The sequence below is a fragment of the Brassica napus genome, chromosome A3 (genome assembly GCF_020379485.1).
Source record: "Brassica napus cultivar Da-Ae chromosome A3, Da-Ae, whole genome shotgun sequence".
Lineage (NCBI taxonomy): Eukaryota > Viridiplantae > Streptophyta > Magnoliopsida > Brassicales > Brassicaceae > Brassica > Brassica napus.
The window spans coordinates 281,531-296,508 of NC_063436.1; the positions used below are offsets into that span (position 1 = coordinate 281,531).

Consider the following 14,978-nt stretch of genomic DNA (forward strand, 5'->3'; position numbering starts at 1 on the left):
CCACATCATATACTATGTGGGTCAGAGATTTTAATGAAGCTGAAACTGTTACTTTTAAAGATTTGGCACAAAAGACATGCAAAGCCATTTCCTTACTCAGAACATAAATGATGTTTTTTATAACAACAATATATCATGAATTCACCAGTTTCTAAGGAACCTAACTCTAGTAACATCAAACAGAACATAAACTTTTGTCCCTACTCCCTACCAAATAAACCTCTGGACACCATCCTCATGGCTCCACTTGAATGTTCTAAACAAGAACATTCCCATTGTAAACACATTGACACATACAAAAACCGTTCCAGTGAGAAGCCAAGTGGCCCAACCGCTGTTTCTAACACAGGAATGAAGCATGAAGATATAAAATGGTATAGTGTAATATCTGAACTCGATCAATGGCGTTGGAACAAGAACTGCACATGTAGCTAAGAAATAGACCAACACCCATATCTTCCTTCGACTTTTCTCTACCGAATATGATAAAGAACCAAAGTCAAATCCACAATTCAAAACAAATAAATCATGCTACACAAAACGGTTTTAGACATACCTAATAAAGATAGGATTGAGAACCAGGAATAGACGTAAACCGGGACTAACATGTACTTCATCAACCAATGTGCGTTGATAATTTTTCTCCATAGATAGAAGGGATAGTGGCGATTATCAGCGAGAAGATAAGGATGAGCCAAGCTGCAAACAGGTTTCAGAACCAAAAGAAAACAGAGAATGAGAGTTTGTAGTAAAAGAGCTTAGTGTGTTTTGAGAGGTATCAAGAAACTGAACCTGAAAAAGTGTACAGAGGCTAAACCGGCTACGAGAGCCACAAGAGTTAGTAGAAGGCTCAATGGCCTGTTTTGACGGAGCTCTTGGAGTAGATTTCTCAGTTGACCTACTGAGAAGTGTAGGGGAGCAGTAAAGAGTGCAGAGACGAGGCTGAAATACATTATCTGCGCAAAATGTGGTGAAACTACATGATCCTCTTTTGCACCTGCCATTTTTGAATTTGATGGATTAGTGAAAGAAAACAACATACAGATTCAATCATAAATGACAAAAGGAAAAATCTCCATAGTCCATACCTAGGACTATACCGCCGTTCCAGATGATAAAAATACCAAAGGCCACCACAACCACAATAAAAGGGCTAAATGTGACCAAAAGTTGCCACTTCATACTCCAACATGTTGAGATTACAGCATAAACATCATAGACTAAGCCTGCATTTGTTAAGGAACATTTATGCTTATGCTTGAGAAAAGTAATATAGTTGTCAACCAAATAGCAACAACATACCTGAAGTATCCTCTGTTGAAGAAAAAGATTTAGCACGGTCAAAAGGATCCAAGGTGCTATTATCAGGTTTTCTTTTTCTAAGATTTGATCTCGGAGTTGCTTCTTTCCTACCAATGGACTGATGATACGAGTCTTGGTCTACCTTTTCTTTTTCTTTTTGCCTGGGCGAGTCAAGAGTGAAGTCTAGAACACCTGAGCAAGCTACGAACAACATCCAGACTACATTTGTTTGTCGGGTACAAATTGCTAAAGCACCAAACTGCAAGGACAAAAAAAAAACACCAATAAATTCACAAACGTATTTGTAATTCAAACAACAAAACAACGAACTGATTCAAAAGACTTACAAAAGCACTGAGGAAATATCTTTTCCTCAAACAAGCGAGGTACATGGCGAGAAAAGCTGTTAGAGACGCAACATCTGTATAGTAGAGGAAAGTGAAGAACCAGTGGAGAGGGTAAAGAGACATGACCAGAGCCATCAAAGTTGCTTTTCTATCACTGAGATTCGGCCCCAGGAATCTGATAATCTCAAACACTAGAACTCCACACAATACTGCAAAAACAGCATTAGTAGACCGCAGGACAGACGTCGAACAAGCTTCTGAGAAGGACTGAGAAGTAGCTCCCATCAACAACATTCCTGGAAACAAAGAAGCAACATGTGCTAGTGAAAGATAGTACCTGAACACACAAAAAAAAACAAATTTTTGAATCAACATTTCCACTTCAAAAAGATTCAAACTTTAAATTAAATCCATAAAATTAATGACGCAGTAACAGCATAACTAGGCATTGGAACACACACTGAAAAATTCGAGACTCTAAAAAGGTAACTACTTGAGAATGTAAATAAGAGAGGGATGAGCATTACAATCCAGGTGGGGTGGTGATCATAGGATCCCAGCTCCTGAGATTCCCTTTACAGTATTGCTGAGCCTGAGGCACATGGAATATCTCGTCCTGCAAATAACTCACTAATCAAAACACAATCATAGAGAATTTTGTTGAAAAGGCGATTGCTTTATGTTACCATGTAGGGTCCTGGAACAATGTGGTTGACGATGATCGACATGGGAATCACCCACAAGCTCGTGATTGCTGCAACCGCTATTTTCCCCATTTTTCAGATTCAAAGCCACCCAGCTATATACTTACTTGAGTGGTTACATCCGTGGATCAATGGATCTTCTTGCTTTGAACACGGTGAGATTTCGATCGCAACTAGCAAGGAGAAGGAAGAGTCAATGAAAGTCAACGTTACTCGATCGAAATTGGGCTTTACTAGTTTTATGGGCTAAGGCCCAAATCAGCTAGGGACCATAAAGCCCTGAATCTATTATATAACATTTTATTTGTTAACGAAACTCCATAATTCTCATGTAAACAATGTAGCTTCAATTATACTATACGCAGCATTAAAGTTTTTGAACATTACAAAAATGTGTTAGCCATTATTAGAGGGGAACAAGAAAGTTGTCTGCTGGCCTTGAGAATATACACTGCAAAGTGATTTTCATCAAAAGATGAGGGAATCCCAAATGAAAGCTTTTAAGATTGAAAACACTTAAGCAGAGTCTCTGACCCAGATCCCAAATCATTATCTAATTCAATACTTTATGTTTTCACTTCGATTTTATTTATTACTACTTTTGAGTAAAACTCCATATAGATAAGCTAGTTGTTTCTGTTTTGTTTACAATTGGAGAACTAGATTGACATATAGTTTAGCTCTAAAACATAATCATTAGTTCACATGCTATACAAACTCTTTAAGAGATTCCTATTGTTTGTAACATCAAATCGCAGTTTCTTAAAAATGCCAGAACTTTATTTAGCGAATCAACAGGCAAATGTAAATCTTGAATACCAATAACAACGATAATCAAAAACCCGAGAAATATGAAACAACTTCAATTAATACGTAACTAAAGATTCAATGCGGAACAGTTTGGAAATTAGAACTTTGCTAAATGGAGTAATTTCCTCAGTATATTACTTAAAATAATTATTTGATAGAGAGGGTTTTAAAATAACTCGTTGATGTGTTACTGATGATGATCATTAGATGGCGTGGCTAGAACTAAGAAAAAAGAGATGGTCCCAAAATTTGCATGTGAAATTTGATTCAAATATGTCTAAGCACACCAGCTTTGCTATATAAAAAGAGAGAAACCACCTTTTTATAGTTCTATGTATAATGTAACTGGATGAATTGTTACTAATACTCAAGTTGGATATCTTAGCACACATCAAGTCTTATTTTAGCTTTTTAGTGAACGACAAATGTAAAAACGAAAAATGTTTAATATATTGCTTTGAAATAGTTTGTATATTTCTATTGTACGAAATTGTGATTCTTTTCACATTGTTTAAATTAATGGGAAAACATGTTAGTAGTTTATGTTTGCAACTCTCTCTCTCGTGACTGTATACTATATAGTGATCATATAAATTTTTATTTTAACTTAATAACTTCTTCTACACTCAGTTCCCATTAATATTTAAGCCTTATTAAGATAGAAAATTAAGCTAATAACAAAACTCGAAAGATGGAGGACATGATGATCAATCATGTGCGTAGCCATTGAGACCACCTGTCTTATTTCCCAATCCCACCACATGTCTTAGCCAATCTTTCATTATCCCTCGTTAAATCAATTGATCTACTAACTTAATCCATACATAACATAATATCATAACTTACATATTGTTCATAATTTATTATAATTATGGAGTGTGACGTTGTTGGCCGTCGTTTAGAGAGGTGTAGCAAGTAGTGAACAAAAAAAAAAAGAGAGAGCTAGGTGTAGCAAGTTTACCAAATCTATAGTGGTTCAAATTTTGGATGAGGAATCCAAAGTTATGGTTTTCAACTAGTATAAAAAATGAATTTAATTTATAAAGAGAGTCTCATATATATTTCAATTTTTATGATAACAACAACACCAACATATTAATTTAAAATTGAGTGCCATTATATTTTGGTCAAAAGTGTGTATTTGTATCACTTGTTTTTCTATATATGTTTGTAAACTTTGTTTTTCATATTTCAATCTCAGCATAACATCTTTACAAAGTTATTTAGAGTTAAACCATCATTTCTGTCCTGAGTGTTATGCACAATTTTCTCTAAATATAAATAAAATATAAATATTATTAACTTTCTCGTGTTTGATATTCAGAAGGAACAATGACAAGTTGACAAGTATCAGCAATTAAATTAGTTAGAAGCAGGGGCGAAGCTAGGACTTTTGTATAGTGGGTGCACTATTAATTACAAAAGAAAGGAATATATAAGAAGAGATTGAACCTGGGTTGTAAGGGGGTGCAGAACCTATGTTTTACCATCAGATCTACCAAATCTATATTATTTTTTCTCACTAAATTTGAAAGATAGATATTATTACGGGTGCACATGCACCCATAGAGTATAAGGTGGTTTCGCCCCTGGTTAGAAGTCAATAATTAGTAGGTGCTTCATTGCTTGCGTGCACGATAAAGGAAGCAGTGAAACAATTATTTCCATTTTTTTCACGATGTCAATTTTTTCTTCTTCGCGATATCGGCCAAAAAAAATTGTTGACATCGTCTGACAATAAGCATGAGAAACTAAACATATAAGTTTTTACCAAAAAAATATAAGTTTTTTTTGTCGTAAACATAAAAGTTCAAAATATATCTCGAGGTCCCATGCAAGGCAAAGGCACGTGCGTCTGATTTGCATCAAAGTTTGTGGAGACATTATTTACCTTTTAGTTTCCGATCAATATTCAATTTATTTTCGTTTAATTAAAATTCCGTAGTAAATTCTAAAAATACAATAATGCAAAAATCCTCAAGTCAAAGTAGAAGAAAGAGGGATGCTTTTCCTTAATAAACAAGACTAATCTTTTTTACCAAAAATTATCGAGAAAATTGCATGTCTTCGTTTTCAAAAAAAAAATTGCATGTCTTTATATATACCTTCTTAAGAATCTAAGCAGTATTGATGTATGAGTAGCAAAACTAACAACTATGTGAAAGTTTTATATATTGCATGCATATATTTTTATTAGTGATTTGATAAACTTCAATATATAAAACTAAGAGTTAAAATTCTTCATTTTCTCTTCGCTAATGTATATAAACATGATCTAAGAAAAGGATTGATTTAAAATATTTTGTTGTTGGAAAATCTTACATTATCTTAATATGGTTGTTTTGAACTTTTGGCATATATGGATACATATATGTTGCAGCGAAAGCTTTTTTTTTTTTATTGCACCGAAAGCTTAGATTCTAAGAATTTAATTGTGGTGGTTTAGTAGTCAATTAATTGCCTATAAGTTTAACAAAATATTTTGATTTGTCATTAGCAGTTTTATTTCTAGCTTCATGCAAAAATTCGCATAGCGATAGCATGATTTACTTGCGTTATTGGTGTGTACATAATAATGAGAATATAATTTACTAAGAAAATCAAGTAAATTAGCTTTCAGTCCCAAAAAATCAAATAAAATAAAGTTTTTTCTGTATCCCGCCACTTGGGAGACAGATCACTAGTTAGTTGAAATGGTGGCTTTCAAGTTTCGGATCCAACGCACGTTATCTTTCCTCTCTCTCTCTCTCCTTAATCTCTCTCTCCCTTCTCTCTCTTCTACCTCTTTCTCTAAAATTCTCCTAATGGCAGAGATCAGCTGCGTCAAGGAGATTCAAGAAGAAGACGTAGATAAGAACCGGTTACTGACTCGACCAGAATTGGATGTTACAGATCACAAAGAGCAAACGGTCAACGAAGAGGATGGATGCAAAACTCCAACATCATCCCCTCACAAGATTCCAGCGGCGTTATGCCCACCAGCTCCAAGGAAACCGAAACCAAACCGATCTTCCGGGATGAAAAGAAAATTAACGTCGGTTCATGTTGTTAACCGTATACCCATTGATCTGAGCCCTGAGATCGAGATGTTCTTTGAGGAGTTAGACCGCAGGATCAAGAAGTCACGGAAACAATAATAAGACGACCAAGATTACTGGTCGTTTCTAATGTATGACTGTGTAGTGGTAATTGATCCTTTAAATCTTTCCTTCATTTTCTATTTTTTTTTTTATCATTTCTGTATAATATAAGTGACATGCTGATAACAATAAAACTATGATGATAAAGCCGCAATCTCATTATATCATAGTTTTTCAGCAGTAATTTACGTTTCAATAACCTCTTTGATTTTTTTTCTTAATATTTACAGAGGGTGTAGAAAGTAGTATTTTTGATATTTTATTTATAATTAACTTAGTCAAAACAAACCATACAATCTATAAGAAGTTAATTTGCCTTTCTAGTAAATTAAAATTTAATAAGAAAAGCATGAATCCATAAATATTTGAAAAGTTTGAAAACAGAATATATACCTGAAATGACCTATTCACAAAATATTATCTTAGGGTATTACTAGGCTTTGTTGCCGATTAATTAATACCATGCACGAGGATTCAATACACCAAAAACACATTAATATATGTATACAACAAGGGGTTCGCCCAAAAAACTTGAGTATATATTTGGTAATTTGTATCATGTCATTTTATATATATTGCCTGACTCAGATTTTATTAGAGTACTGTTTTTTTATAACATATATATTAAAAATGTGCTTTTTAATAAAATTGAAATTTTATGTATTACCAAGGTTCACATTTTCATCATATCCGATAACGCAAATCTATATTATACCGTATTGTAATTATATACCTATTATTTAGGTAATCAGTCTTCAGAAGAAGAGAAAAAACTAAGAAATTTGCCGTGGAAGCAAACATCCTTCGTTATGGATCATGCTTCCTTCTTTGCGTACACCTTGTTATGATCGATGATTTGATCAATATTTTATACTTTAATCTATGTGTATGTGTTAATGTGTGTGCCGTTAATGTTTACGGGGTTAAGTTACACATCAACCAAGAAGAATGAATTTAAAAAAAATATATATATAACAATTAGATAGTTATACATATATTCTTCTACTTTCATGAATGAAAATATCAGACTGTCCTGAACAGAATAATACATTAGCATTATTCAAAAGAAATAATTTCTTTAGCTCGCTCATAAGCCAGCCAAAATAGCCAAAACCTTACAGTACTTGTCAAACATCTAATTATGGAAATGTTTATAAAATAGGCCTTTCAGTAATCATCTGATTATGGGAATATTTACAAAATGGGCCGATATGAAAAAGTAAAGCTCATGGGCGTTAATATGGCCTACTTCTCGTTGTGGATCGTCGGATCATGAGAGATCACCGATCCGCCGTTGATAATGTTAGGGATCCCTTGATTCTCTCCCTTCAGCTTCTCTCTCTCTCCCTCCAAAACAATCACGCAAAGACAAAGAAGAACACAAAATTCAAATCTCAATCTGGAAAATTTCTGAAACCGATGTATAGCTATGGCGAATCTAAGCGGCGCAAATGGGAAACTGGAACGGAAGAAGACAATGGCGATGAATTGGGCAGGGTTAGGCGAGGTTGAAGACGACGACGACCGCTTCTTCGAGAGCTCTAACCGTATCTCCACCGTCGTGCCTATCGATTTGGCATCTTCTTCTGACGAGGAGGAAGGCGAGTTTGATGATTGCCGAATCTCCTTCTCCTCCTCCGCCGCTCGTCATGCTCCCGAGCCGGTTACGTCGCCGGATTTCGATATCTGGATGTCGGCGCCGGGATCCATAACGGAGCGTCGTCGCAGGCTCCGCGATGGAATGGGGCTCGAGTCGAAGAAGAGCATGCTCGGATCTATCTCGATCCAGCGCATCAGCAAACCTACTGCGATTGAGATCGTCGGAGGAAGCGTTATGGAAGAGAAGGTTGCGGAGGAGGAGGATCATAATAATCCTCCTCCGTTGGATCAACGATCTCCGCAGATGTCGGTTTTGATCGTACGGTCCAGATCCGATTCCGATATCGAATCGACTTCCGCTGAGAAAATACGAAAAGAGGAAATGTTGGGGAAAACGTCGAAATCGCGTCTGACCAGAACCGCGTCTGCGATTGGAGCTCCGCGTGCGAGAGTCTCGCCGCCTAACGCTCCCAAACGACGCGGCGCGAAGAAGCTCTCAACGGTAGTTTCCAATACTCAGTTCAGCGCCTTCTTCCTGATTAAGAATCTCGACACGGGAAAAGAGTTCATCGTGAAGGAGTACGGCGAGAACGGAGCGTGGAATCGTCTCAGCGATCTTCAAACAGGTAAGCAGCTGACGATGGAGGAGTTTGAGAAAAGCGTTGGATTCTCGTCTATTGTTAAGGACCTTATGCGGCGAGATAATGCTAATTCGGCAATTGATTTGAGTAAATTAAACTCGTATGTGTCGAAGAGCTTGAGGGAAAGCAAGAAGAGAGGTGCTGCTTTTCTAAAGAACATAAAAGGCGTTGCTCATTCGATGAGCTCTAAGGCTCCTCCAGAGAAAGAGAAAGATCCTAACGTTAGTAGTCTGAGAGTAGTGGACCAACACCAACAGCAGGAGAAGAACAACGACGAGACAAATCAATGGGTGAAGGTGAGGCATTCAGGGAAGTCTCACAAAGAGCTCAGCGCTTTGCATTTGTGCCAAGAGATTGAAGCTCATCAAGGAGCTATCTGGACTATGAAGTTTAGTCCTGACTCGCATTTGTTAGCAAGTGGAGGGGAGGATTGTGCTATTCATGTGTGGGAGGTCCAGGAATGTGAGATCTTGTCAACGAACGAGAGCAGCTTGACACCCATTCAAGAAGGTGATGATGCAGCAGAAGTGCCACCGGAGAAGAAGAAAAAGGGGAAAGCTCCATCGATTAGAAAAGGAAATCAGATCCCAGATTATGTCCATGCGCCTGAAACTGTCTTCTCATTATCAGATAAACCCATATGCAGTTTTACTGGCCATTTGGATGATGTTCTGGACTTGTCCTGGTCTCGGTCACAGGTTAGCTTATGTTCCTTTCTTCCCAACATTGATGCAATCATACATGAATTGCTATTTGACGAACTTAACCATGCCTTCTCATGCAGCTATTGCTTTCATCTTCCAAGGACAAAACCGTGCGGTTATGGGATATCGAAACTCAAAGCTGTCTAAAACTGTTTGCCCACAATGACTATGGTAAGAAAAGAAATGTCGCTTGATACTCATAATGCTAATTTTCATGTTGTTCTCGGAGATTCATGCCTTACTCTCTGGTTTTCAGTTACTTGTGTACAATTTAATCCACTGGATGAAGATTACTTCATAAGTGGCTCACTTGATGCCAAGATCCGTATATGGAACATATCGAACCGTCAAGTAGTGGAGTGGACTGATCTAAATGAAATGGTTACTGCTGTTTGTTACACTCCTGATGGTCAGGTACGTGATTCTCTTCACTTAACAATCATATACTTGGAATCGACGACCTCGGATTGAAATCTATATGCTCTTTGGTACGTAGGCTGCATTTGTTGGTTCACATAAAGGGAATTGTCGGCTTTACAGTGCAGAAGGTATATTGGCTAAGAACTTAATCTATTTTGTGACTATGTTTAGTTATTAACCTTATACTCTTCATAAATTTTCTTATATTAATTTATCAGATTGCAAGCTGGAGCAAACTAACCATATTGATCTGCAAAACAAAAAGAAAGCTCAAGCTAAAAAGATCACAGCTTTCCAGGTTTCACCCTCTTTTCTTTTAGACGTTTCGTTTGTTAGCTTCCATCAGAGAGGATTAGTACTTACCTATGAGTTTGCATGAACAGTTTTCGCCGATTAATCCAGCAGAAGTGCTTGTAACGTCTGCTGATTCACGCATTCGGGTTCTTGACGGTACTGAACTTGTTCAAAAATTCAGAGGTATGTAGCTGAAACAACTCATTTGTCTCTGCCTTTGATCTCACACACACAGTAAATATTTTAAAAATCTTGTATTGTTTAATAAACCTGCAGGTTTCAAAAACACATGTAGTCAAATGACAGCATCTTACACACTAGATGCCAAACACATTGTCTGCGCAAGCGAAGATTCACAGGTTTACATGTGGAAACACGAAGAACCAAGAGTAGGACTAACCGGTAGAAAAACCATCGCCATGTATACTTCTTTCGAAACCTTCCCTTGCAAAGACGTTTCCGTGGCAATACCCTGGCATGGCGTTGTTAAAGGAGAACCACCACCCGCACAAACCCAACCGAAGAAAAACCCAAAGAAACCCTCAGCTACTACCACACAAGAAAACGCAGCCGCAGGTAAAAAATCTGGCCTCCCACCGTTACCTAAGAAAAACAACGACAACACGGAGAATGTAGCGACAGAAGAACATCAAGAAGATGAACCCACGACACAAGTTCCCCAAAACGAAACAGAAAGCAATGCTGGAGAGTCATTGAAGCCAGGGGATTCGCCTTCTATATCGATCTCATCTCGGATATCTTCATGGTCTTGGTTTGATGGTAGCGGCAGTCATGGAACGCATTTGGCTCAACCAACGGCTTGGGGAATGGTGATCGTAACAGCCACGATCGGTGGTCAAATCCGGGTTTACCAGAACTTCGGTTTGCCACGCAGAGTCAGTCGTCAGGGCTCTCTGTTTTGATGCAGTGTACATGCATACTTACGTCTATTTATAGCTCCTAAGAAGTTCTTGTATAGTCTATTTTGTTTAATATGTATATTGTATAGTCACTTATCAAAGAAGAAAACTTGGTATAACAAAACTATTGAGTCTATGAATCCATGGCATAGGGTTCTAACAAAATTTGATGCCATTTCTTCCAACAACAGTGTTTTTTTTTTGTTTCTAGAGTTGTTGCTTATATTTCTTTGGATAATCTCTGTAGCAAAGATGATTAAAAGTTGAAAACGAAAACCATTTTGAGCCACTTGTCTTCTGCTTAACCGGTCAAAGCTGGTTTAGAAACCAACATCTTGACCCCCTATCCTATGTAGTCTTTTATCATTGGGCCTACCTCGAGATTTATACAAATATTCGTTATAATGATGGTTTGCTAAATCGACGTTGATGTGCTTCAAAGTTGATAGTGTTGCGGGGTGACTGATCGGTGTGTGCAGTGAGGTAAGCAAAAAACAGTCCACAAATTAATTTTATGTGATTATTTAAGTATGTGATGACGATTATTACAATTAGGCCTCGTGTGTTTTCTTAAGGACCAAGCAACTTTATATGGGCCGTCATCATCATCCGTCGCAATCATCTATTTATCGGCCACCATATCCAATTTTATTCAAAATAAAAATACATTTTCTAATCAGATATGAAAACAATTCTTCTTTAAAAACTAACACTCAAATGATCTTTTTTTTTTTGGAACACTAATACTCAAATAATCATTTAGTATATTTGCAGCGGAAAAATATTAATTAGGGTTTTAATACGAGGATTTCGATATTTGCTTTCTTTAAGTGATTTACAGTATTTATTAACCCTACTGTTAAAATCTCACTGGCTAATTAGTACTGTAAGAAAAATAAATCGAACTTTACAACCTAAATAGGAATTGAACATATGAATTATATATTTGTGTGTGCACATACATACGTGTGTTAAATCTGGTTCTTAGTTATTGGTCGAGTTAAAAAGGAAAGCAACTTGAGGTGCATGTTATTAGAGGGAATTCATATTGCTGTATAAATTTGAAAACGATTGGTGCCTGTACCAGTCAAATAACACACATATATAATTCCAGTCTGACGTCAAATTTGTTTGCAGTTGAACGTAAAAGTGGTGAATAACCTAAGATCCGTCTTGATTGTGGCCAACGATAGGGACAAGTGAACAAAAGAACACTTCTTTTACCAGTAAACAGAAAACCTAAAGCAATCCATATATAAATATATAATGTATATATATATAGGAGAAAAGTCTAAGATGTACTAATTGATTATTCATTTACATGGTATAATTAAGATCACACTATTTTTTTCTCAGGAACTTTTTTTTTATGTTTGTTAAGTTGTCCTAATAGCAACAAACAAAAAGGTTAAATTGACATCATCGAAGAACCCATATGTAATTAACTATACTTATTTAGTATGTGAACACGAGAATGGTTATGTAATTAACTATACTTATTGGTATTTGTTTTATTACTTATCATTAGGTTTTAAACAATTATATGCTTAAACTGGAGGGAGATTAATTGTCAATGGTAATGATAAGTGTAGGCGTAGGAGTTGCATAAGGTTGTTAAGGAAATCGTCGACAATTTTACTTAGCCATATCAAAAAGCTAGCAGATCGGGGACCCTCACTGTTTTTTTGGGTTGGCCAAGATTTGTAATAGTTCATAGGAAAAGTAATAGATAAAAGTCGGTAGAGAGATGATTCAATAGTATGGAATCTTCATTTTAGTTAGAAAATTCTTTAGGACAACTAGACATTCATCACGAGTACTATATGCCTCAATGGGTCATGCGCTAGATATTCACATATTTTGAAGATTTGAATCATGCATGCAAGACTACATTACTACTCCACAAAATGACAAAATAATCTGTTATATTATAATGTATTTAATATAAAAACACCACATATTAATAAATAGTCAAAGCATTTATCTCATATACGCATCCATGTATATGTTATTTCCATATGTGTATAGGCCCGACTTGAATTCTGAGCCAAGAAGGTTATATGTTCTACACTTCTAGTGACAAGTAAGATTTGCTATATATTAAAGAACAATGTTTATTCGATAGAAATCTATATTTATCACCAAACAACTTAGAACTTCTGCACTTTGTTTTTGTTTAAACAACTTGTGCACTTAATCCCGCACAAAGCACACAAACCATACATATAGATTTAGATACACACACATATATGTATAATGATTTTCCCTGTACCGTGAGACTCAAATATATGTGGGTTTCACATTTTTCCACGTGACGTTGATATGTTATTTGTCGTCAACAAATACTTGCCTATAATATCCAAATTTGGACTAACATTATTCCGATTCGTTGGTCCGGCTTCATGGACCGGTTTGTACCAAATTGTACTAGCTACGCTATGACTCCTGGTCAATTGCCTATGACCGAATCTAAGACTTCAATGAGAATAAAATATTTAAAATACGTAGAGGACGATAATATATAAATAATTCCAACCCTTCGTTTGTTATCTTATGATTGACTGCACTAAGAACTTATTGAATTTAAGATCGAGGCATATATGCCTTGGTTTCTAATTTGTGGCATTGTGTCGCTGTAAGATTATATTCATCACCAAAAATCTATTTTGGAAGAAATCAATGAACTTACTTGCAGTACCAAAAAAAAACAAATTTAATGTAAAATAATTTACTTAAGATCATTAACCTTTAAGAAGATAATACGAGTATGTATTATATATTTGAAACAGTAATATTTTAGTTAACAGGGCAAATCACATAGTACATAAAAATAATATTGATTTTCGTTTTAAAAATATGATTTTCGTAAAAATAGTATATAATTTGTATGTAAATAAAAACATTAATTGGATGAATGTGTTTAAAGTTAAACAGTGAGTTCTGGTACAAGATCCCTTTCTAACAGACTGAAGGCTTGTAGAAGGGCTCTCAGTAACCTTAAGAGACGGGTCAAGATAAACTCGAGAGACAGGATATGCCAAGCAGAGGTAATGCTTGAACAAGAACAGTCTGCCTTATTCCCTTCTACGGATAGGATTCATTTTTTGAAAAGGGAATTGATGAGAGCACAGAAAGATGAGGAGACCTACTGGTGGCAGAAGAGTAGAGATAAGTGGCTGAAGCGTGGTGATATGAACTCCACTTACTTCCACAATTCTGTCAAAGCGGCTCGAGCAAGAAAACATATTGACAAGCTCCTCAATGCTGATGGTGTTGAAGTCTTCTCGGAGGCATCTAAGGGTGAAGTGGCAGTGCAATTCTATTCTGAACTTTTCAAATCTTCCAATCCTCCGCCGTTTACTTCTTGGTTTCATGATATGAGACCAAAGGTTACTCAGCAAATGAATCTCGAACTCACTAAAAGGGTCTCAGCGAGGGAGGTAAAGGAAGCGGTGTTTTCTATTAATGCAGCAAAAGCACCGGGCCCTGATGGAATGTCAGCGCTTTTTTTCCAGAGATTTTGGAATGTGATTCAACAACAAGTGATTGGTGAAGTACAGAGGTTCTTTGAGATGGGGATCCTGCCTCGTGATTGGAATTATACACATCTTTGCTTAATCCCAAAAATCCCTGATCCCAGAACTATCGCTGACCTTCGTCCAATTAGTTTGTGCTCTGTGATGTACAAAGTGATATCAAAGATTATGGCGAAGAGACTAGCTCCGGTGCTTCAGGAGATAATCTCACCTACACAATCGGCATTTGTTGCTGAACGCCTCATGACAGATAATATCACCATTGCGCATGAAATGCTCCATTCCATTGGGGAAGCTCAAGACCCTAACTCATCGAAGATGGTGGTAAAAACTGATATGTCAAAGGCGTATGACCGTGTGGAGTGGGGATATCTTCAATCTCTTCTTTGCGCGTTAGGTTTTGATCAGAAATGGGTTAGGTGGATTATGAAGTGTGTAACTTCGGTATCTTATTCTGTGTTAGTAAATGATCAACCTCACGGTATGATTGTTCCACAGAGAGGTTTGAGGCAAGGAGATCCACTCTCCCCATCTCTGTTTGTGCTTTGTTCTGAAGGTTTG

General features: G+C 36.5%; 3 protein-coding genes across 3 annotated transcripts; 2 read left to right on the forward strand and 1 right to left on the reverse strand.

Annotated features, from left to right (window-relative positions):
- Window positions 1-73: 73 nt before the first annotated feature.
- LOC106448826 (dol-P-Glc:Glc(2)Man(9)GlcNAc(2)-PP-Dol alpha-1,2-glucosyltransferase-like) lies at window positions 74-2,559 on the reverse strand. The gene is made up of 8 exons (XM_013890657.3): window positions 2,336-2,559; window positions 2,177-2,265; window positions 1,650-1,986; window positions 1,303-1,561; window positions 1,089-1,226; window positions 793-997; window positions 557-699; window positions 74-473 (listed from the first exon to the last, which is right to left on the reverse strand). Exons 1-8 carry the CDS (start codon window positions 2,423-2,425, stop codon window positions 208-210), a joined length of 1,527 nt encoding a protein of 508 aa, XP_013746111.2. The 5' UTR covers window positions 2,426-2,559; the 3' UTR covers window positions 74-207.
- A 3,142-nt stretch (window positions 2,560-5,701) lies between these two features.
- LOC106429017 (cyclin-dependent protein kinase inhibitor SMR3) lies at window positions 5,702-6,502 on the forward strand. Its single transcript, XM_013869763.3, has one exon. It carries the CDS (start codon window positions 5,857-5,859, stop codon window positions 6,298-6,300), a length of 444 nt encoding a protein of 147 aa, XP_013725217.2. The 5' UTR covers window positions 5,702-5,856; the 3' UTR covers window positions 6,301-6,502.
- Window positions 6,503-7,492: 990 nt separating this feature from the next.
- On the forward strand, window positions 7,493-11,066 carry LOC106429008 (WD repeat-containing protein 44). Its single transcript, XM_013869753.3, has 7 exons — window positions 7,493-9,241; window positions 9,328-9,418; window positions 9,504-9,661; window positions 9,744-9,795; window positions 9,886-9,965; window positions 10,051-10,144; window positions 10,238-11,066. Exons 1-7 carry the CDS (start codon window positions 7,733-7,735, stop codon window positions 10,882-10,884), a joined length of 2,631 nt encoding a protein of 876 aa, XP_013725207.2. The 5' UTR covers window positions 7,493-7,732; the 3' UTR covers window positions 10,885-11,066.
- Window positions 11,067-14,978: the final 3,912 nt, after the last annotated feature.

Excerpts from the sequence above, each read along its gene's own strand:
- LOC106429008 (XM_013869753.3), top strand. The coding sequence starts at position 7,733 with ATGGCGAATCTAAGCGGCGCAAATGGGAAACTGGAACGGAAGAAGACA. Across the intron at positions 9,242-9,327 it reads TGTCCTGGTCTCGGTCACAG|CTATTGCTTTCATCTTCCAA; the intron begins GTTAGCTTATGT and ends CTTCTCATGCAG. Across the intron at positions 9,966-10,050 it reads AAAAGATCACAGCTTTCCAG|TTTTCGCCGATTAATCCAGC; the intron begins GTTTCACCCTCT and ends TTGCATGAACAG.
- LOC106429017 (XM_013869763.3), top strand. The coding sequence starts at position 5,857 with ATGGTGGCTTTCAAGTTTCGGATCCAACGCACGTTATCTTTCCTCTCT.
- LOC106448826 (XM_013890657.3), bottom strand. The coding sequence starts at position 2,425 with ATGGGGAAAATAGCGGTTGCAGCAATCACGAGCTTGTGGGTGATTCCC. Across the intron at positions 1,987-2,176 it reads ATCACCACCCCACCTGGATT|GTACTATCTTTCACTAGCAC; the intron begins GTAATGCTCATC and ends TTGTGTGTTCAG. Across the intron at positions 474-556 it reads CTCAATCCTATCTTTATTAG|AGAAAAGTCGAAGGAAGATA; the intron begins GTATGTCTAAAA and ends CATATTCGGTAG.